This window comes from Neoarius graeffei, chromosome 1 (assembly GCF_027579695.1).
Source record: "Neoarius graeffei isolate fNeoGra1 chromosome 1, fNeoGra1.pri, whole genome shotgun sequence".
In the NCBI taxonomy this organism is placed as follows: Eukaryota; Metazoa; Chordata; class Actinopteri; order Siluriformes; family Ariidae; genus Neoarius; species Neoarius graeffei.
This window is the reverse complement of record NC_083569.1, coordinates 53203474-53228094: the sequence shown is the minus strand read 5'-3', so window position 1 is coordinate 53228094 and position 24621 is coordinate 53203474. Positions and strand designations below refer to the sequence as shown.

Here is a 24621-nt window from a genome sequence, read left to right as displayed (position 1 = left end):
ATTATCTTTCGATTTAAAAATATGTTAACTTTTTTTTTTTTAAAGATTTTTTTTTTTGGCTTTTTCACCTTTATTGGATAGGACAGTGTAGAGACAGGAAATGAGCGGGAGAGAGAGAGACGGGGAGGGATCGGGAAATTACCTTGGGTCAGAATCGAACCCGGGTCCCCGGATTTATGGTATGGCGCCTTATCCACGACGCCCCCAAAAATATGTTAACTTTTAATTGAACGTAGGTCCCTTGGCAAATTGTTCCAGTCCTGGCCAATACTTTGTAGTAGTGTTTGTTTTCCCCAGTTCTTTTTGGTCTTTGTTAAGCGAATATCATTTCTTTTCCTGGTGTAGTAGCTATGGAAGTCCTGGCTGTATTTGATTTTGATGTCACTATCAATAAGATATTTGAAGGCCAGTAGTACTCTATGATGGGTACGACGTTGCTTAAGTGTTTTCCACTTAAGTTCACATCGAGCATCAGTCGACGAGGAGTATACTGGAACATTCAGTATCAATTTAGCACATTTATTTTGGAGAATTTGTAGCTGGTTCATGATGTTGGAGTTGTTTTTATCACCCCAGATGAAATCTGCATAATCGAATAGTGGGCAGATAAGGCTGTTACACAGTGTGATCCTAGCGTGTCTGGGTAGAAGATCTTTGACATGTCTCAGTATATCCATCCTCTGCTTGACTCTGATGCAGATGTTTTCTACGTGTGTTGACCATGACGTATTCTGCTGCACAGTTACTCCTAGATATTTAAAAGAATCAGTGCATTCATTGGTATTGCTGTCAGCAATAATGGTCAGATTACTGATGGACTTTAGTTTTTGAGAACTGCCAAAGAGCACAAACTTGCACTTGGATGAATTGAGTGTTAGTAGATTGTCCTTGAACCACCTGGATACTGTGAGTAAATCACTGTTCAGGATATCTTCAATATCTTTGGCATCGCTTGAGGAGTAATACAGCACTATCATCAGCATATAAAGTGATGTTGCTGTGAATACTACGTGATGGTAGGTCATTAACGTAAATGATGAATAGTAGGGGACCCAGGATGCTTCCTTGAGGTACACCGATAGTCACTGGTACAGATGTAGACATGACGTCACCAATAGATGTTACTTGTGTTCCATCAGTGAGTTATGACTTAAACCAGTCAAGAGCATCTTGGTCAAGACCCAGGTATTCAAGTTTACGTAGTAGTAGTAAATGGTCGACAGTGTCAAAAGCTTTAGTTAGCTCTAGAAACACTGCCCCTGTAAAGCGTCCATGTTATTCAAGATGTTGTCTGTAAAATGTGATAAGGCAACACCAGTAGAGAGCTTGGGACGAAATCCAAATTGTTGAAAGGATATCAGCTTGTTTGCATTCATGTAGTCGTACAACTGGATGTGAACAGCTCTCTCTAGGATCTTGCTTATTGTTGGTAATATAGTGATCGGCCGATAGTTGTTTGGATCGCAGCAATCACCAACTTTAAATAAAGATGTTACTTTGCCACGTTTCCATGTTGACGGCACAATATTGGTTGATAATGAGTGATTGAATACGGTTATATCGCTTATGCCATTGTCCATGGTGTAAGTGGCATGCATTGAATTATTAGCCTACAGATTGTATTATTCTGAATATTGTCAGTGATTAGAATCAGAATACTTTACTTTAAATGAGCAGAATGTATGAGTTTATAATAATAATGAGAATTTATTTCACAATAAAAATGGTCAAATTAAAGCGCAAGTCCAATCCAGCTATCACCATGGAAATTAAGGACCTTATAAGATCAAGGAACCAGCTCCACAAGAAGGCGTGAAAAAGCGGCTCCCAGGAGGACTGGGAGGCGTTCACGAAATTACGACGGGATATCAAGAAGCCGTTCAGGGAAGCTGAATGGGATTATTTCAATCAGCGGTTGATGATAAACAAAGGAAACAGTAGTGCCATGTGGAAAATAATACGCAGCGCCTTACCAGCAAAGTCAAGCCAAAGACTTCACTACACCAAGGACACTAGCGTCTTGGCAAATGAATTTAACAAGTTTTTCGTCTCAACCGGAATAGTCACTGCAACAAAATCTGCAGAATTAGCGACTTCACAAGGGTTGGCTGATATGCGTCCCCCTCCACTGTTGTTGCTGACGACGACCTGTTTGAATTTAAATCTGTCTCTAGTGCGCATGTACGAGAGGCGATTATGACCATGCCATCAAACAAGTCCCCGGGGTATGACAAAGTGCCCATTTCAGTAGTTAAGGACTGTCTTGATCACATTTTGCCTACATTAACTGATATTATCAACCATTCATTTTCAAGTTCCACCTTTCCGCAGGCCTGGAAAAGGAGTGAAGTGGTTCCTCACCTCAAGGATGGAGACCATGAAGTACCAGGTAACAACCGGCCTATTTCCTTATTACCAGTCCTTTCCAAAGTTGCTGAGCGGATTGCCATGCGTCAGTTTGATGATTACCTGGCCCGGGATAATCGTCTCTCGACACATCAGAGTGGCAATCAGAAAATTCATTCAACCAAAACATTGAGTGTTAGTTACCGATCATATTTTCCAAGCCATGGACAGTAAGCAAATCACTGCGATGGTGCTTATTGACCTGAGCAAGGCTTTTGACAGTCTGTGTCATTCAACACTACTTACAGTAGTAAATTGCAAAGCTTGGGTACCTCTGACAGGGCTCTTCGCTGGTTCGACAGCTGTCTAAGGGACAGAGAACAACGTACTCAAGTAGGGACATCCTTATTGGAACTTCTTACAATAACACATGGGATACCTCAGGGTTCAATTAGGGCCCATGCTGTTTGGCGTGTATCTGAACGATCTATATAAAGTAATCAAGTTTAGTAACATCGAGTCGTACGTTGATGACACCAAGATCTACTTGTCCTTTTCAACTAAGGACCTCAACACATGCCTCGGCCAGGTAGATGAAGACCTTCTTCTTGTGGCAGGTTGGTGCTGTGCAAACCATCATCTGATTAATCCCGACAAGACCAAGCTCGTGTTGTTTGGAGTGAGCTAACTTGCATCCCGGCTATCTGACATCACACTACCTTTCCTGGGCAAACAGCCAACACCCATACCATCCACAAGAGATCTGGGCATTATATTAGACTCTAGCCTGACTTTTACTGATTGTATTTCTGCACTGTTTTCATCACTGTTGTCTAGTTTACAGTATGTCAAATAAGTAGGGTCCGTCACTTATTCTCCAAGGAAGTTTTGTATGTAATTTTGAACTCTTTTAGCAAATTAATGTACCGCTCTACTGTCTGGTTTGGAACTTTCAAACAAAATATCCACAAGCTGCAACTTATGCAAAACTTTGCTGCATGAGTACTTACTAATATCAGAAAATGACCACATTTCTCCTATACTAAATAAGCTTGTTTGACTGACTGTAGATATGTTATGCCTGTGTGATGTTACTATGGTTTATAAATGTTTAAATAACTTAGCACCTAACTATTTAAGTATAAGGCTTACCAAATGTTCTGATGTTCATAGGTATAATACCAGACGCAAGGATCTCTTAAATGTACCTAAGTGTCGCACTGCAATAGCGCAGCGCGTCTTTTTTTTTTTTTTCCAGAGCCGTAAATTCTTTCAAAGAATTACCACCGGAAGTAAGGAATGCGACAACACTCACTCCCTTCAAGAGACAAGCAAGACAAGAACTGAAAAGACACTGATTTTAATTTTGTACATACGCATATATTTTATTTTGCATCATTTATTCGAGCATTATATAATTTTTATATATTGTAATTAAGGATGTAGTTTTCTTTATATTTTAATTTGAAGCTTCATGTAAATTAATTCTGAAAAACCCATTTGGGAGAATTAATAAGTGCAATGTATTATCTCATCTCATTATCTGTAGCCGCTTTATCCTGCTCTACAGGGTCGCAGGCAAGCTGGAGCCTATCCCAGCTGACTACGGGCGAAAGGCGGGGTACACCCTGGACAAGTCGCCAGGTCATCACAGGGCCGACACATAGACACAGACAACCATTCACACCTACGGTCAATTTAGGTGGTGTTTACATTAGACCGTATCCGTCTCGTTTTTGTCGCGGATGCACTGTCCGTTCACATTAAAACGCCGGGAAACGACTCCACAGGCGGAACAACTTGAATCCGCCAGGGCCCACGTATTCAACCCAGTTCGTATCTGATCCGGTGCTGTGTAAACATTGAGATATGAGGAAACGCAGTGCTGAGCTCTAGCTGACGTCGTCATTGGACAACGTCACTGTGACATCCACCTTCCTGATTCGCTGGCGTTGTTCATGCCACGTTGGTCATGTGACGCGACTGCTGAAAAACGGCGCGGACTTCACTTCCTGCTATTGTTTCCGCCTTGTTTCACCTTTCGTTTTTCATTAAAGAGTATAAAAGTATGAATATAATGCTTTGCTTTGCCATTCTTAATGTTGTTCATGGTAAGATGCAAATACTGCCCATTGTGTAGTTATGATTGTCTTTAGGCTTGTCATCCTTCCACTTGCAAGTGGTGAGTGACTTGCACATGCCCGATATGCACTGGGATCACACACACAGCGGCTCAGTCCCGAATCACTGCTCGTGCGCTTCACTCGCGCGCTCTGTGAGCTGCGCAGGGCCAGAGTGCGCACCCTCCAGAGGGCACTCGCTGTTCAGGGCGGAGTGATTTGGAGCGCAGCCGCTGAGGAGGAAGCGCTGAGCCGCACTGGCACATTTCAACTTGCGTGCCGTCTAATTAGTCATGTGATTAGCGTATCCGTGTATTGGCGTTGCTGTGTGCACGCGAATCGTTTTAAAAACGTTAATCTGATGATCCGCTGATACGGTCTAATATAAACACCACCTTAGAGTCACCAGTTAACCTACTGTAACCTGCATGTCTTTGGACTGTGGGGGAAACCGGAGCACCCGGAGGAAACCCACGCGGACGCAGGGAGAACATGCAAACTCCATACAGAAAGGCCCTCGCCGGCCACGGGGCTCGAACCCGGACCTTCTTGCTGTGAGGTGACGGCGCTAACCACCGTGCCGCCCGCAGTGTATTATAATAATAATAATAATAATTTATTATTATTATTATTATTATTATTATTATGTCTTTAACTATGCTGACTGAGGTGCATTTACAGTGTGTCACGTGTACCCTTAAGCACCATGAAATTTGTCCTCTGCATTTAGATTGGATTAGATTAGATAAAACTTTATTGATCCCTTTGGGAGGGTTCCCTCAGGGAAATTAAGATTCCAGCAGCATCATTACAGATAAACAGAGAAAAGAAATAGAGAAAACTTCTAGATAAATTAAAATAAATTAAGTATTTACATATACAGGGTGCCACGGTGGTGTAGTGGTTAGCGCTGTCGCCTCGCAGCAAGAAGGTCCAGGTTCGAGCCCCGTGGCCGACGAGGGCCTTTCTGTGTGGAGTTTGCATGTTCTCCCTGTGTCCGCGTGGGTTTCCTCCAGGTGCTCCGGTTTCCCCCACAGTCCAAAGACATGCAGGTTAGGTTAACTGGTGACTCTAAATTGGCCATAGGTGTGAATGTGAGTGTGAATGGTTGTCTGTGTCTGTCTATGTGTCAGCCCTGTGATGACCTGGCGACTTGTCCAGGGTGTACCCCGCCTTTCGCCTGTAGTCAGCTGGGATAGGCTCCAGCTTGCCTGCGACCCTGTAGAACAGGATAAAGCGGCAAGAGATAATGAGATGAGATTTACATACACAAATATAAAATAATAAGATATGGGGAAGAGAGGAAGGGGGGGGCGTAGCAGGAAAGATATTGCACATTATATTGCACATTGTCCGGTATTGCTTATTGTTAGGCTAGCCTACTGCTCCTTCCCGTCCTCTGTCCTCCTGTTACCCCTCCTCCCCCCAGAGAGGAGTTGTACAGTCTGATGGTGTGAGGGACAAAGGAGTTTTTGAGTCTGTTCGTCCTGCACTTGGGAAGGAGCATTCTGTCACTGAACAGGCTCCTCTGGTTGCTGATGACTGTGTGCAGGGGGTGACTGGCATCGTCCGTGATGCTCAATAGTTTGTCCATAGACCTCTTCTCTGCCACCATCACCAGAAAGTCCAGCTTCATGCCGACCGCAGAGCCGGCCCGCCTGATCAGTTTGTCCAGCCTGGATGCGTCCTTCTTGGATGTGCTGCCCCCCCCCAAGCACACCACGGTGTAAAACAGGACACTGGCGACCACAGACTGGTAGAACATCCACAGGAGTTTCCTGCAGATGTTTAAAGGACCGCAGCCTCCTAAGGAAGTATAGCCTGCTCTGTCCTTTCCTGTATAAGTGATTTGGTGTTGCAAGTCCAGTCCAGCCACAGCCCGAGGTACTTGTAGGAATCCACAGCCTCCACCTCGACTCCCTCGATCAGAACTGGTCGTGACCTTGGTCTGGACCTCCCAAAGTCAATGACCAGCTCCTTGGTCTTCGAGGTGTTGAGCTGCAGATGGTTCCTGTTGCACCACACAGCAAAGTCCCTCATCAGGCTTCTATACTCCTCCTCTCTGTCGTCACTGATGCACCCAACGATGGCTATGTCACTGGCAAACTTCTGAATGTGACACAGCTCTGAGTTGTAGCAGAAGTCTGCAGTGTACAGGGTGAAGAGAAGAGGGGCCAGCACCGTGCCCTGGGGTGCTCCGGTGCTACTAATCACAGTGTCAGACGTGATGTCCTTCAGCCTGACGTACTGCAGCCTGTCAGTGAGGTAGCTGGAGATCCAGGTGACCAGGCAGGGGTCCACTTGCATCCTGTTCAGTTTGTCCTGAAGCAATAGGGGCTGGATGGTGTTGAAGGCACTCAAGAAGTCCAAGAAGAGGATCCTCACTGTGCCATTTCCCTTATCCAGATGCGAGTGGGCTCGGTGTAGCAGGTAGAGGATGGCGTCTTCCACACCAACACCTGCCCGGTACGCAAACTGCAGACAGTCCTGGGCATGTTGTACCTGGGGTCTGAGGAGGCTGAGGAAGAGCCGCTCCAATGTCTTCATCAGATGTGAAGTGAGTGCCACCGGTCGGAAGTCGTTCAGCTCGCTGGGCCGATTCTTTTTGGGAACTGGAATGATACATGATGTCTTACAGAGGGTTGGCACTCTCCCCAGCTGCAGGCTGAGGTTGAAGATGCGTTGGAGTGGTTCACCCAGTTCAGCAGTGCAGGTCTTCAGTAGTCGTGGACACACCTTGTCCGGGCCTGCTGGTTTCCTGGGGTGAAGCTTCCTCAGTTGACCTCTGACCTGGTCTGCAGTAATGCATGGAAGAGTCTGTGTTGAGGTAGGGGAGGAGGGGGCTGCTGTGATGACTGGGGGGGAGATGTGTTGAGGGAAGAAGGAGAGATGGCTGCAGTGAGGGAGAGGATGGGGGGGACGTGGGCTGGGTGAACCGATTGAAGTCATTCAACTCGTTCGCCCTCCCCACTGTCCCCTCAACGACTCTGTATTGTGGCCTGTGATGGTTTTCATACCTTCCCAGACCTCCCTTATGCTGTTCTCCTTCAGCTTCTGCTCTACCTTTTCTCCTGTAACTGTCACACACACACACACACACACACACACAAAAAAAAAAAAAAGTGAGCAATGATGAGCACACACACATGCATACCCAGAGCAGTGGGCAGCTATGCTACAACACCCAGGGAGCAGTTGGGGGTCAGCCCAAAGCTGTCCCCATGTTAACCTAAATGCATGTCTATGGACTGTGGGGGAAACTGGAGCATTTGGAGGAAACCCATGCAGACATGGGGAGAACATGCAAACTCCACACAGAAAGGCCCCCGTTGGCTGCTGGGCTCAAACCCAGAACCTTCATGCTGTGAGGTGACAGCGCTAACAACTGTACCACCGTGCCACCCAACATATAGACTGGATGTGAATCCTTGAGAAACCTCTGCCTTGTGTGACAAAATGATTTTTTTTATCATGTTGCTTGCAGATTAATTTGAAATATATTGTTCAAAGTTCATAACCTGGCGACTTGTCCAGGGTGTACCCCGCCTCTCACCCATAGTCAGCTGGGATAGGCTCCAGCTTACCTGCAACCCTGTAGAATAGGATAAGCGGCTACAGATAATGGATGGATGTTCAAAGTTCATGTCAGTTGAGAACACTGTGACAGATATGGAAATACTTGCTGAGGGAGGGAATATGCTAGCAGTGTCAACAAAAACAACAAAAGTAGAGCTGTGCTTGCTTACAGAGTGTTGAAAAAAAATAACCAGTTGCAAAAATGATTTCTTAACAAATCTAGAGAAATTATTATACCCATTAGTGGAATACAAAATTGCAGTACATGGGCAGCACTGTTCTCTGTGAAGAACACAGGTTTTCATCCATATGATGGTCTGGAGATGTTTGTATGTCGTGACAGGAATGTATGTGACAAGTGTGTACAACTTGTTGGGCAAACATACTTAAAATGTATATGTAGTCCAAGCACTAAGAATATATTATAAATATGCATTAAAACATTGGAATTGTGCGTGTTTGTATTGTTCAGATGATGCAGGTCTGATTAGTGGGGGAGAAATGAAACTGCAGTGTGACAGGCTGCATTACAGAGAGAGACAACGCTTCGTTGTTCAGTGCACCATCACTGCAGCCCGCTACCACAGCAGACAGGTACACACATGTGCGCGCACGCACACACATTGAATTTAATTTAATCAATTAACGGTTTTATAATCTGATCTTTCTGTGTCTCTCTATCAGGATACGACGAGAATACAGAATTCTGACCCATTGACAGCTCAACTTAGTCCCAGAGTGCCAAGACAAAGAGAAGGGTTTGTGTTCATTTCTTATGTATTTGTGTATAACATGTCTTATACATGCTTTGTGATTGCACTATTGCTTGTGTTGCAGGTCTGACCCTTTTAAAACTCCAGCAAAGAGGAAATTGCTTTTTACCACTGGCACTTCCAGCAGCAGCTCCAGGAAGAGGTAATGTGTATGTCAAGTGAGTCTGCGAGAGTGCGCACGCCCTAGAGAGAGACAGCTGTCAGATAACAGGGTTCCCGCGGGGTCTAAAAAAGTCTAAAATCCAGAAAGTTAAATTTTAGCCCTTAAAATGTCTAAAAAACACACACATTTTCATCCCAGGTCTAAAATTTAATTTATCCAAGTCTAAAATTCTTACATCCGCTCAGTCCGTTCCTAGAAGTGCCTGCAAAACATTAATAAAAAATGTGCCGGTTGCGTTGTTGTCTGCCTGCTAAAAAACTTCAATCACCGATGATCGCGGCAAGTATGCAACGGTCCAGTTTGTCCACTACGCCTACCGTAGTTCTACTTTCTAAGTTCCCGCCGAGTTTATGCAGTCTGTGGCAGTCAAGAGGTTAGCGGTTGTGTTGGCAGTGCGATGAAGAGTGTGGATAGCGCGTCGAATAATAGTGAGTAAAGAGGTTCACATACTTTTGCCACTCACAGATATGTAATATTGGATCATTTTCCTCAATAAATAAATGACCAAGTATAATATTTTTGTCTCATTTGTTTAACTGGGTTCTCTTTATCTACTTTTAGGACTTGTGTGAAAATCTGATGTTTAAGGTCATATTTATGCAGAAATATAGAAAATTCTAAAGGGTTCACAAACTTTCAAGCACCACTGTAAGTATGAAAAACGAGAACGTTCTGCGAGCAATAGGCTGAAGCACACCATCGCTAAAAGGAGCTGTGTTGAGCTGGAACGGTGGGTTAAATAGCCGCTCACATTAGCGCGGAGAGCTTTCACACGGTCAGCGGTCTCAAAAGTAGCCGGTCACCGGCGGCAAATCGCCATCTGTGGCTTGTTATGCCGCCGGCTATTGTCAGTCGAGTCACAATTTAATATTAAATATTTCTGACGGCAAAAAAAGTTGTGAATGTAAATTACATCCACTATGTCATGTATGTCCGTTGCCGCATCAACTTTGTTTACATCCTCGACATGAGTGCAGCCATTACTGTGTTGCCAGATTGGGCGATTTCAAGTGCATTTTGGTGGGTTTTGAACATATTTTGGGCTGTAAAACGTCAGCAGTATCTGACAACATATTTGTTTTACTTAATACAAGAAATTAATGGATGCCAATGTTTTTGCCAAAATGGTATTTTATTTTCCATTGTTTAGGCAGCTTCAGCATCATACTGTGAGATTCTGTTCCAATTGTTTTTTTTCTTCTATGAAGCCTGAGCCATTTATTTTATTAGTTTATAATTATTGTTTAATTTAGTCTTCAGGAGAGACTGCCTGCACACAGTACTAGTATTAATAGTTTTTTTTCTTACATGAAAGCTGAGGCATTTATATTATATTTTAAGGTAACTTCATGTTGTGCTGTGAGGTTCTCTGCACTTTAACTTTTGAACCAACAGGAGCATTTGGATAAGTAAAATCTATTTTTCTGCATTTTTTAGTCCTGGTAATCTTTTATATTGGTAAAGTTGTTTATAGGACCATTTCTCAGTGTCTGTTTTTTTAATCAATAGTTTTTCAGTAATAACTTAATATTTAACATATCACTCAATTTTAAACAACCCCCCCCCCCCTCCCCCCCCATGGGCAGCCCCCATAGTTTCCAAAATTTCTGTGGGAAACACTGGCATGCGTAACAATGCTAATCAAGCTTAAGCTAGACGACCCGCCTCAAATACCCGTCCCGGGTAAATGTTATCCCAATTTTAGATGACCTGTTCCAAACCATCCCACCCCATGAAAAATTCGTACTTGCATATATCTCTCTCTCTCTTTCTCATATATATATAAAATATCTGTCGCCTCACAGCAAGAAGGTCCGGGTTCAAGCCCCGTGGCCGGCGAGGGCCTTTCTGTGCGGAGTTTGCATGTTCTCCCCGTGTCCGTGTGGGTTTTCTCCGGGTGCTCCGGTTTCCCCCACAGTCCAAAGACATGCAGGTTAGGTTAACTGGTGACTCTAAATTGACCGTAGGTGTGAATGGTTGGTCTGTGTCTATGTGTCACCCCTGTGATGACCTGCCGACTTGTCCAGGGTGTACCCCGCCTTTTGCCCGTAGTCAGCTGGGATAGGTTCCAGCTTGCCTGCGACCCTGTAGGACAGGATAAAGCGGCTAGAGATAATGAGATGAGATGAGAAATATATATATATATATATATATATATATATATATATATATATATATATATATATATATATATATATATCCATCCCTGCACGCTTTGCGTGCATTATGTCTGCTGCTGGCAGACATTTTACCATTTTGCACCCTGCTGTAAATTATTTGTACCCTGCTATTCTCCCAAACTTTGAAGCCCCTGCACTGTATACAATCTTAGCGTGCACATTACATGTCGTCAACGTTACCATGACAACATGGAGCGCATGAGTCCAGTCAGCGTATTCAGCTTTCTAACAGTGCTCTTTTTTTTTTTTTTTAATATATATTATTCTCTCCCCAATTGTGTCTTTCCTGGCTTTATTATTTAGTATTTATTAATTTTGCATTCATATTTTGCAATGATTTTACACCTCTGTCTCAAATGGCCCCTGTTTGCTCCGCTACTGCTTAAAAACCTGCTGTCTCCCTTGTATACCTCTCGCAAGGTATGACTTGATTTCATTGGTAAATCACTGCCGCCTTGCGTGAGTTTGCTGTTTAACTGGAAACAAGTGTGCTATGGGGCTACTACGTATGTTTTAACTATTAGTTTTAAAAGATGTGTTTGCATTTTTACTGTTTAATATGGTTGAAATGGTTGCTACAGCAAGTGGAGGTCTGCGATGCTGTGGTTTGCAGCATGGGGTTCACATGAGCAATCAAGAAAGTCATCATCTGACAACAGTGCATGATATAATAACGCTGTTTTATTACCAGAACACCACTAACCAAAAGTTTAAATGAGTTCTGTTGCAGTTAGGGGAAAAAACCAAACCCCTACAGACTGCATTTACTGCACAAATGCCCTTTATCACTCTATTGTCTTGTACTTTTGTTGCTATGTGACATAATGTACTAATGTTGCCATATGACATAAATAAGCACACACTCGGTTTGTATCCCTGATAGTCAGTTTACCAATACAAATGACTTTGTTTTGAGAATTGAACTCGATTGTCTTTTTTTGGGAAGAGCGGGGGTAGGGCAGGTTGTAATGCTTCATGTTGGTCTAAAAATTTTTCATAATGGTCTTAAAAAGTCTAAAAAAGGTCTAAAATTTAACTTACTGAATCCTGCAAGAACCCTGGATAAAGATAAATAAAGCCAAGCCAAGAAGCCTTTATTTGTCACATGTACACTCAAGCACAGACTTAGGCCAAGTTTACATTAGACCGTATCTGTCTCGTTTTCTTCGCGGATGCACTGTCCGTTGACATTAAAACGTCGGGAAACGGGAATCCGCCAGGGTCCACGTATTCAATCCAGATCGTGTGTGGTCCGGTGCTGTGTAAACATTGAGAATACGCGGGTACGCTGTGCTGAGCTCTAGCTGGCGTCATCATTGGACAACGTCACTGTGACATCCACCTTCCTGATTCGCTGGCGTTGGTCATGTGACGCGACTGCTGAAAAACGGCGCGGACTTCCGCCTTGTATCACCTTTCATTAAAGAGTATAAAAGTATGAAAATACTGCAAATACTGATGCAAATACTGCCCATTGTGTAGTTATGATTGTCTTTAGGCTTGCCATCCTTCCACTTGCAAGTGGTAAGTGACGCGCATGCCCGATATGCACTGAGATCACACACACAGCGGCTCAGTCCCGAATCACTGCTCGTGCGCTTCACTCGCGCGCTCTGTGAGCTGCGCAGGGCCGGAGTGCGCACCCTCCAGAGGGCACTCGCTGTTCAGGGCAGAGTGATTTGGAGCGCAGGATGCCTGCGGAGCCGAGCGTATCCGTGTATTGGTGTTGCTGTGTGCACACTAATCGTTTTAAAAACGTTAATCTGATGATCCGCTGATACGGTCTAATGTAAACCCCACCTTAAGCACACAGTGAAATTTAATTCATCTGAAGCAGTGAACACACAAGTGAGCAATGAGTGCACACGCACCCAGAGCAGTGGGCAGCTATGCTACAGCGCCCGGGGAAGAGAGTGAGTAACTGTGTTTTGGTCTAGACCAACCCAGGCTGTGTACAGTATGGTCTCGCCTGGGGGTTAAACATTGAGTTCTCTCTTTAGTTGCACTTTGTATGGTTGGTTTGTTTCCTTGGCTGTTTGAGTATTGGTACTTCAACAGAATATTTCACTAGTTATTACTGTCACTTGTTCAGTTGGCACTATCAGGGATGAGAGTGGGTGGTCACCAAAAAAGCAGAAAACAAGATGGTGCCCGAAGCTGGGGGTCTGGGAGGGATACCCCCCAGGAAAATTTTGAAAAATAAGGCCTTACAAACCACTTTTCCTGCAATCTGAGCTGTAGTAGATAAAAAAAATCTGTTGTCTTTTTTATATATTTACATGAAAATATGTTTCAAATCAATAGGAGTATTGTTTGAATTCAAAATAAAATCACATTCTACATTCAAGGGTATGGTTATAATTTATGATCAACATAAATGACAAACTAAATTCACATTAAACGTAAGTTTTATTAATTATCAAAATGTTCATATATTAAATAAAATTTCTTAGGGAGAAAAGGTCAGTCACCCTATGTCCTCATTAGTTGCATATGATTTCAAAAAGTCTTTTTAAATATTTAAGTTTTCAAAACTGTCAGCATTAATTCAGATTTACTGACCATCATATACATGTTCAATGTATTAAATCAAACGAATGCTAAGTTTATGGGATAATGTCTATGTACACTTTATACAATTATTTATATTTCAGTCACTTCTCATTTTCATTTAATCATTTCGACGACTTCTTCAGCCTTTTGGCCAAAGACAAAAGCTTGTCAGTCCTCTCTGGTTTTTTTTTTTTTTTATACCAGCATCAATTTCATGTACCTTCGCTTCGTCTCGCTTGTCAATTATATTCGGCATTTTGAGTAAAAAAGCCGATACAAAAGAGAAACGTATTTTTGAAGCGCAGCGACGATGAACATTTGCAAGTTTCGATAAAATAGAACGATGCGGGTACTTTTGTAAGAACTGTTATGATTGGCTATCATGCTCTCGCCGGCGATGTTTTGGCCAATTACATTGTAGATAACACGTATTCTACCGCGAGACTTAGCAAGACTAAAGATGGCGAAAATGTAAACATGTAACATCGTCGTACGCTTGAGTATCACGAAGGAACATACCCCAACCCCCCTCAATGAAAAAAACATCTCAACAGATTTGGCATAATATCGATTTTCGCTCAGAAAAAGCGGAAATCTGCCGAAAAGCGGAAAACTCTCATCCCTGCACTATAGAACTTTCTTGTTTAGAAGTTCAGCACTTCATGTACCTGACTTTTGCACTCGTTGTACGTCACTCTGGATAAGAGCATCTGTTAAATGCCATGTAATGTAATGAGTGAGTATGCTGTGGAATTTTCTGCTTTTTTCAACCAACGTGTTCATGTTGTCAGGTTGGCTCCACCTTTTCAACAAACATCAACAGAGGAGGATGCAGAGAATGGTGAGACAACTATAGACACTTCCATTAACTTAGATGCATAAGTGGGGTCAAAACGGACCCCAGTGGTAGTTTTGTTGCAAAATCTTTGTCGTTTTACATTTATATTGTCTAACCTTCCATGTATTCCTCAAATAGGGTGTTTTTGATATGGTCTCATTTGGATTTGTATGTATAGTTTTTTTTTTTTTTTTTTTTTTTTTCTTCTTTTAAGTTATTTTATATTTTGTATCAATACCCAACTTTTCCATAAGTGGGGTCAAAACTGACCCCAAGCATTTTATATGGAGTTTCGGTTGATATCCCTAGGAACTTTTTATTTTTGTCACCTCTGGTTGTCAGGAATACATTTGTTGCCGATCAACACATCTACTGCTTACATTCTCACCACCCTGAAGAGCATTTTTACTCAGCAACACACGTAAGTATTATCATCAGTTTTATTCGCCATACAATAGTCTTAAAATGTTAACTTATTTTCAACATCAATGAATCTTGTGTGATTGTGTTGTTACTGCATACTTATGTTGTTCTATACTTATTTTTATTACACTAGCTTACTGTGCTAACAGTAAAGTACGGCTTCCAAACTGCAACCTCAATGATGAGAAAACCTTGAAGAAAAAGGGAAGAGGGACATTTGATGTCAGAGTGGAGAAGAACCACAACATTTGTGCTGTGACATGGTACGACACCAGTCAGGTGACACTTGTGTCATCCTTTACTGGCCCAGAACCAGTGGAAAAGGTTAAACGTTGGGACAAAACTGCCAAAACATTTGCGGAAGTTCAGAGGCCTAACATCGTGGCGACCTACAACAAAAACATGGGGGGAGTGGATTTGCTGGACTCATTTGCGGCCAAGTACAAGTTTCCTCTCAAGTCCCATCGTTGGTACATCTACATCTTCTGGCACACAATTATTCTAGCTGTGATCAACGCTTGGCTCCTGTACAAACAGGACTGCAAGGCCTGGGCTATTCCAAAGAAAGAGATCCTGATCAGGAGACTGTTTCAGGCCCAGTTGGCATCCTCCCTTATCCTGACTGGCACATCTGTCCCAGTGCCAAAGCGAGGGCGGCCATCCTCAAGCCCTATGAGTTCTCCAGCTGCTAGGCCCTCTAAGAGGAGAAATGCACACCCACCAAGTGATGTCTGCAAAGACATGACTGGGCATTTCCCCATCAAAGCTGACAGGGGAAGGTGCAGACAGTGTGCTAAAGGCTACACTAACACTGTTTGTATGAAGTGTGATGTCCGCCTTTGTTTTTCAGAACAAAGAAACTGTTTTTTGGACTACCGTAGGTAAAGAAAGGAGATGTAAAAATGCATCTTAAGTTTGTTTTCAGATTTGTACATACAGCATTCATCCAGTGTTTTTAAAGAGTGGAAATTACTTTTTTTGAATAAATTACTTGTCATAAAACAATATAACATCTCATTCATCTCATCTCATTATCTCTAGCCGCTTTATCCTTCTACAGGGTCGCAGGCAAGCTGGAGCCTATCCCAGCTGACTATGGGCGAAAGGCGGGGTACACCCTGGACAAGTCGCCAGGTCATCACAGGGCTGACACACAGACACAGACAACCATTCACACTCACATTCACACCTACGCTCAATTTAGAGTCACCAGTTAACCTAACCTGCATGTCTTTGGACTGTGGGGGAAACCGGAGCACCCGGAGGAAACCCACGCGGACACGGGGAGAACATGCAAACTCCACACAGAAAGGCCCTCACCGGCCACGGGGCTCGAACCTGGACCTTCTTGCTGTGAGGCGACAGCGCTAACCACTACACCACCGTGCCGCCCACAATATAACATGTCTGACTATTATTGTTGTTGTTTGTTGTGAAGATACAATCACTTCTGTGACCCTTTATCAGCAGGAAAGTGAAGACAAACACACCCAGATCATTTACAGTGTGTGAATGATGCCAGTGAAATTCTACTACCTACCCTTGAGAGCCAATGTTGTAATTTTACAACATTTCCCCAAAAAGTTGCTAGAATGTCAAAATTAAAAAAGAAACACAATTTTTTCATCAGAGCCTTCCTAGAACAACATATATTAGGTTGAAAAAATTTTTTTACACTTTTTTTCTATATTTGGGTGTTAAGGGGATAAGTAAGCATGTAAATAAAGTGCATGAGAACATCATACAACATCATACTGTTGTCATTGTGTCATTACTGTTTCTCTCATCATTCTCTCCACTGGAGAATATGTTATCCTCTGAGATACCGCTATACGGATGAGCACACACACACACACGCACGCGCACACAAATTCAACTGTACATGTACAGACATACAAAAATAAACAACAAACAAATTCACACAAAACAAACACAAACAAACATACAAAGTGGTGAATGAACATGTCAAATATCAAAATATGGCATTAACAATCAACTCTGAACAACATAAAATCAGTTTCCACTCAAAAATGCCCTAATTCCAATTGGGGTTATTTTTGACCCTACTCATGGAAGAGTGTAGGTCTGGTCATCCATGCATCTAAGGGTTAAAAGTCTTACTGTTTTTAGCAGCATGGTGTCCGAATGCTGCTGTTAAAGTAAACCTTATATAACATTTTAAAGAAGCAGCTTCTAAATGTAGAGCCCTCTGCTGCCCTCAGGGTGAACAGCAATTACAGTGAAAACACGGACAAGTGTTCCTCTTCTGCCCAGCTAAATCTCTACCCTCTCTGGAGCTATGTATGCCTCATGAGTTGGTTTTTATTTTTAAGGAACTGGGGCAAAGCTGAGCTGAAATGTAAACAGAAATCTACTGAAGCATAGTGGTCTTTGATCATTACAAGTCTAGAAGCTCAAGGTCTTTAAACATGAAATGATCTGGTTTTCAAAACATGAAATTTTAATTGTATAAAAGTGTAATGCAGTTGGTTTGGGACAGCTAATGGAATGTGTCTCATTCCTTCTGCAGATTTCTCTCTGTTTGATGGAGCTATGGAATTTCTGGTTGGAGATGATGATGACGACGACGACGACGATGATGAAGACTTTTCCACGCCACCAAGTAGCCCTATGCGGTGCCACCTCGGTATGCCTCATGTTGCCCTCGAGACATTACCGTGGAGCTTCTGTTATGAACGACGACACGTCCAAGCAGCAGCTGTGGGAATGCAGACCAACAATTTCCACAGACTCCTTCCACACAGAGAGCTGGAGTCCTTCAGCCCTGCCCATTGTTACACTGGTTACTTCAGCTTAACAGTGAGAGGTTGGAATGACAGAAGTAAACAAATGTGCTTGTGTGCGCGCGCACGCACACCATTGTGACCATTGTCAGAGGCCCACACACCCAAATCAACAAACGTGTATATATTTTATTTGTGCTTTTGTGTGTGTTTGCAGTTCTATCAGATGGAGTGATGCTGGATGCCATTTTCTTCCCTGCCACTCCTGGGAACTTGCACTGGAAGCCCCTCCCCGTGACACATGACAATACATGGGAGTCTGTCCTTTCACATGGTGGCTTCTCTTCACATGCTCCACCCCCAAGCCCAGGTTAAAAAAAAAAATTCTCTTCATCCATCCTTTTATACTCATTCTAGTACAAATAGGTCAGGTGCTAAGAATATAATTAACCTCATCCCCGTTAGAGATGTATGTGTTTTCGGATGGTGTGATCGGAGAGTTTTCGTAAGCTATTTATTTATCGGAGAAAATTAGAAATGTTTGTTCTTCCCTTCTCTATACTACTTTTGAAATCAGTCAGTCATCACTTTCATTACTCCATATGTTATTAAAAAAACAAGCTCTGGCTATGAAAATTAGTTGTCTTTTTTTATTTTCATGAAATTTGGCTGCAAGGGCCTTGCAAATGAGGTCCATTTCAACCAGGATGAAAGAATTTCCTCATTTGTACTGTACATCAGGCGAAAAAATATTTTCCCTCCATGTACTGCATATTTAATGTATGTACTTAATTTTTCCAATCTTCCGTTGTGTAAAATTCAGGAGGCTTTTTGCAAGGACTTGCATATAGTTGTGCTAAAAAAAAAAAAAAATCAGTAAACCTGATGAACCACTGGTCTTAGTAGTAGTGATATTTCTGCATGGCACATACAGTAATTTACTTGTAAATGTAGTCGTGTAATAGAAAAACAACAGACCCAACTGTCATGACATGCACGCTGCTTGTTCTGAGTAACTGAGAAGGATGTGTTCAAAATAATAGCAGCGTAGAGTTTAATTAGAGTTCATTCATTCTGTGAGAAATCAGGTGTCATTAATTGTCATTTATTAAGGAAGAAGGGAAGCAAATGTTTCACATGTTATAAAATATAGTTCCTTCTGAATTGCTAAGTAAAATGGGTCGTTCCAACCATTGTTTGGACGAACAACATAATTTGATTTGGAGAGGGGAAAATGTGTAAAGAAGTGCAGCAAATTATAGGATGCTCAGCTAAAATGCCAACAAAAACCCAAAACGCGTGGAAGAAAACAAGCAACTACTGTTAAAACGGATCAAACAATCATTCATCCATCCATCCATCCATCCGTCCGTCCGTCATCTGTAGCCGCTTTATCCTGTCCTACAGGGTCGCAGGCAAGCTGGAGCCTATCCCAGCTGACTACGGGCAAGAGGCGGGGTACACCCTGGACAAGTCATCACAGGGCTGACACATAGACAAACAACCATTCACACTCACATTCACACCTACGGCCAATTTAGAGCCACCAGTTAACCTAACCTGCATGTCTTTGGACTGTGGGGGAAACCGGAGCACCCGGAGGAAACCCACGCGGACACGGGGAGAACATGCAAACTCCGCACAGAAAGGCCCTCGCCGGCCACGGGGCTCGAATCCAGGACCTTCTTGCTGTGAGGCGACAGTGTTAACCACTACACCACCGTGCCGCCCCAAACAATAATCAGAATGACAAAGATTCAGCCAACAACCTCCAGAAAGATCAAAGATGATCTACAGTTACTTGTAAGTACTGTTAGTCAGAAGACGTTTAATCGAAGCTAAGCGATCAGCAAGAAGCTCCCATGAAGTAACATTGCTGAAAAAATGGCATGTGAAGAATCAGTTACAATTTGCCAAGGAACACATCAGTTGGCCCAAAGACAATTTGACGTAACATTCCGTGGACTGATGAGAATAAAATTGTTCTTTTCGGGTCTAGTGGTCATCGACAGTACGTCAGACGACCCTCAGGTTCTGAATTCAAGCCACCGTACGCTGTGAAGACAGTGAAGCATGGTGGCACAAAAATCATGGTATGGGGACGTTTTTCAAACTACGGTGTTGGGCCTATTTATCATATACCAGGGATCGTGGATCAGTTTGAATACATCAAAAATACTTGAAGAGATTATGTTGCCGTGTGCCGAAGAGGAAATGCCTCTGAAATCTGAAACGGGTGTTTCAACAAGACAACGACTCCAAACACATGAGTAAGCAAGAAACAGACAAAAAGGATTGAAGTAATGGAGTGGCAGCTCAGTCTCCTGACCTCAGCCCTATTGAAAACGTATAGGGTGATATTAAAAATGCAGTTTCTCAAGGAAAAACGCCAAAATTCACAGGAACTATGGAATGTAGTTCGTTCATCCTGGGCTGAAATACCTGTTTACAGGTGCTGGAAGTTGATTGACTCAGTGCAAGGCACATGCACAGCAATTATCAAAAATAACAGTTATGCAACTAAATATTAGTTGAGTTTGAAGAGAAAAATTTTAACACTGCTATTTTTTTTAACAGATGAATATTCCTCTTCTTTGCTTCCTGTGCATTGATTTGGAATTGAATGTGTTACATTTCCACTACATTTGAAGTATGGGAATAAAAGCTACTAAAATTTTTCGCTTTTTTTAATGCATTATTTATTTGAATACAACTGTACATGCTTCTTGTTGCTATAGTAACACTGCCACTACATTTTACATGAGCATAGTTTCCTCAGATTACATATAACATGCAAATATGTACTGAGTTTAGGGTATACAGTGAAACCTCATGTTACGACCACTTCAAAATTACGAACGGTTTTTCATGGTCCCAATTGCTTGCTTATATATTTCATTGGTCGCGGCCTTCAATAATGCGACCACCTCAATATTGCGTATTACGACCATTAATTTCGGTCCCACCCGTCGAAAATCAATGTAATTAAACCTCGAAAATACGGGTGCCCCCCCTGTCGTGTCAAAACACGGGGCACAAGAGCTTTCACGACGTCCGGTTTACGTCATGCCGCAAAATTAAGATCGACTTGTACAACGAGTAGAAAACGTAATGAGTTGTCTTTGAAAGAAAAAATTGATCTGATTAACGAAAGTGCGGGTAAAAGTCAGCGTCAGCTAGCAGAAAAGTTTGGAATTGGCAAAACGCAGGTAATCTATGCAACGAGGTGTGAAGTGAGCTTTAGTAGATTGATTTTAAATAGAAAAAGTTCAAGTTGTTAAAAGTGTCATAAGGCCACACCAATTTAATTAGTTGGTTCTCGGATTTTTTCAGGAAAAATATGAAGCGAGCGGGTGAAATAAAATTAAAAAAATGCTCTGATGGTAAAATTAGCGGTGGAAATGGACCAAACAATACAGGCAAACCAGTAAACAGAATTTCAACACACCTATCAAAGATTTTATGCTTCTGTTCGCTGAATATCCTAACGATCACAAACACAGGCTTTGTAGGATTCCCCTCCACAGGCATGTTTCTTCCACAAGTCTTTATCTAAAGTGAAAGGGGCGATTTGATTGGTTTTCGGCGTCACGTGACCTTTTCTGTTGGCGGGAGTTAGATTTTGATTTTTTTTCATTTTGCGTTTTTTTTTTCAAGCGGCGATTCCGAGAACCAACTAATTAAATTGGTGTGGCCTAATTATGAAAGAGTATTCAGAACGAGATTTCAATTTCTTGTTTCAATGACTTGTGTAGGGCGGCACGGTGGTGTAGTGGTTAGCACTGTCGCCTCACAGCAAGAAGGTCCGGGTTCGAGCCCCGTGGCCGGCGAGGGCCTTTCTGTGCGGAGTTTGCATGTTCTCCCCGTGTCCGCATGGGTTTCCTCCGGGTGCTCCGGTTTCCCCCACAGTCCAAAGACATGCAGGTTAGGTTAACTGGTGGCTCTAAATTGAGCGTAGGTGTGAATGTGAGTGTGAATGGTTGTCTGTGTCTATGTGTCAGCCCTGTGATGACCTGGCGACTTGTCCAGGGTGTACCCCGCCTTTCGCCTGTAGTCAGCTGGGATAGGCTCCAGCTTGCCTGCGACCCTGTAGAACAGGATAAAGCGGCTAGAGATAATGAGATGAGATGAATGACTTGTGTAAGTTTGCTGTATGGTTTTAGTTATGATTAATTCTATTACAAGTTTATTAAAAGTTTAAATGAAAACTTAGTTATATTTTTTACATGTATTACATGTACATTTGTACTTGCTAGACACAAACCACACACATGTTATACTTTTTGTTTAAATTTAGCTTGTTGATTTAATAATTTATAATGAAATACAATAAACTAGTTAATAAATTTATTACATGTAATACAACAGTATTAAGAACATCATGCATGCACGTTGCTATGCAGCAGCTCAGCAACTGTCAGTATATCTTGCCAACTCAATATTAAGACCACTTCGACCTGGTCCCAATGGTGGTCTTAATATCGAGGTTTCACTGTATAGAAAAGGGGGTCAAAATTAATTAAATTAGCTTGACATCTTTAAACATTACAGTCACAATGGTACTTTTAATTATAGCCTCTGTGTTTTTTTTTTCTACCCACAGCTGATTTGATTGCCACTGCGGCACAGCTGACGAATCAGAGACTGGTGTGTGTGCTGGAGGCATGTGCGCTAGGTGGAGATAAAGTAGAACTCATCCTAAACCGTGCTTTTGCCCTAAGGAGCTGACTGTACGTGACAAAGCAGAGATCACACCAGACAAGCTGAAGTCTTTGAGAATTGTAGAAGCACAGACACAATGTGTCACACTCGCATTTCTGCGCTTTTTTTTTTTTTAATTACATTCTTGGATTCTTAAATATAAATATGGCTACATTTTGTGCATTTTTAAACGTTACCATTTTCACCTGTGGGTGTGTAGTATTTGCAAATGCACCAATTTCATTAAAAATATTTTATATAAAAATTACATAAAATGCCATTTATATTTAATGAATTCTTCTAAGTATTGATTCTGACTTCTACTGCTAATATCTGCAGAGTACAAACTAATGGCAGAAATAACCCGAGCTCTTGGTCTGAGTGGACCATTTCTAATACCCTTTTTTTTTTTTTTTTTTTTTTAAATAACATTACGTTTTTTTCCCCAGACACACTCAAATGCCTTTTATATACTATGTTTTACAGTTGCTTCATATTACCGTTTTTTACATTCATTTTCACACTTGTTCACGTTTTCAAAACACTTAACATATTCAACACAGCTGTAGACTATGTGAAATAAACTGAGAATACATGTGCATTGTTTTCATACAAAATGCATTCAGTGGCACCTTCTTCCAAAATTCATAAATACCTTTCAGTCAATATTCACCACCAGCAAAATCCTGTACAAGTTTAGCAGATATTTAGATACTCTGTTCAAAACAGTGAACGCTAACAAAAATCACTTTAGATGGAAATGTGCTCTATTTCAACAAATGAAATGACTGTAAAAGCATGAACTACTGTCAGATTATTCTGATGTTAACTGAAAGTTGATTCAATTTATTTGCAGCCTTGCTACTATCTGTACAAAAGTGGTGATGATTACAGAATATTTCATGTTTGTACATGTGGAAATTCATAAGGGTTGTTTTACAATCAGGGTACAAAGTTTGTGTCACGGGTCCAAAATTCAAATTGATTCAAACTGGTTCTTGTAGCAGTTTTTAAGTGAAGGACGAGTTAAAGAACAGATTTCAGGTAATTTTTTGACGTGTGTATGGTAGTTTTGTGTAATCTGCTATAAGATGGGAGAAACAAATGAAGTGATTCTCGGAGAGGACATTTTTTTTTTTTTGACAATTCAGAATCCGCTACTTCCATAGTGCTTTTAAATATAAGGCTGTAAGCTTTGTGTTAGTTGTCTCTAATATTTATGTCCCAATATCTTGACCACATTTTAGGATGAAAATAATCATTTTAGATATGTTATTTTATATTGAAAAATTAGCTGTCTCGGAGAGGACATCTTTTTTTTGACACAATTACATACTAATTTGATCAAAATAGTCTGAAAACTTACTGGCATTCAACATTAAAACTTAACTATGTTTCCAATGATATGGAACCAAATATTTGTTTTATGGTATAAAGAATGATTTAAGTGCATCCCTTTTGGAGCTACCTGTGGTCAAAAAAGCACTTTTTCTAAATGACACGAGTACTTTTGCTAAATATGACACATATTGCCGTACATTCACCAAAAATAACGTTATCACCAATTTTTTTTTTTTTTTTTGCATGGTAAATAGAGCTATCACAGGGCTACAATAAACAACCAAGTTTATTTAGTCAAGCCTTTTGATATTGAACATAAGTGTTAAATGTGATTTTTAGCTTGCGTATCCTGATTGTAAAACAACCCATTACAGTTTTACTCAAAATCCAGCGGATGGATAAGCCGTTTCAGCTAAAGACCAAGTATTTCTGTTTCTGCCCCGTTACCACATACACAAAAAGAGCCATCTTTGGATTGTCATGTGCTTTCCTTATGTAGTTGTGTATGTATGTGAGTAAAATGGATGTAGTGAGAGGCAAAAGAAGTCGTCGTCAATGCAGAAGGGCTAGAACAGTTGTTTCTACTGACACAATAATCGGTCATGTGGTAAATCATGGTCTGTCCTTGAGGGATGCAGGTCTGAGGGTTCAACCAAACTTACCTAGATCCACACTGGCATCAATAGTGAGGCTTTTCAGGCAAACCAACAGGTACTACACAGTATTCTGATTGAAGGCAATTGATTGCTGTGTGTATACATATACAGTAGTAGTAGTACTCTGATTTGACAGTGTCTGGCTCGCTGTTGTAGGACACAGCAGTTAACTCCCACAGGGGGAAGGGGGAGAATATTTACGCCTCA

At 41.8% G+C, this 24621-nt stretch overlaps 1 protein-coding gene across 4 annotated transcripts in view; it reads left to right on the top strand.

Annotated features, from left to right (window-relative positions):
- The window catches only part of si:ch73-71d17.2 (RPA-related protein RADX), a 57472-nt gene extending 34609 nt beyond the window's left edge, over positions 1-22863 (top strand). Inside the window, exons 9-15 of one of the 4 annotated variants that reach the window (XR_009655650.1) lie at positions 8515-8636; positions 8727-8800; positions 8880-8957; positions 14503-14552; positions 14892-14970; positions 15106-15235; positions 17503-17591. Coding sequence is in view for 2 of the 4 variants with exons in the window: in XM_060934309.1 (XP_060790292.1) it covers positions 8515-8636; positions 8727-8800; positions 8880-8957; positions 14503-14552; positions 17503-17799; positions 17934-18086; positions 22320-22444 (899 nt within the window). In the remaining 2 variants the exon portion in view is untranslated. Of the gene's footprint in view, positions 1-8514; positions 8637-8726; positions 8801-8879; positions 8958-14502; positions 14553-14891; positions 14971-15105; positions 15752-17502; positions 17800-17933; positions 18087-22319 lie in introns of those variants that run through there. The other 3 variants (XR_009655651.1, XM_060934309.1, XM_060934319.1) reach the window with 3 other exon arrangements.
- The last annotated feature ends 1758 nt before the right edge of the window (positions 22864-24621 follow it).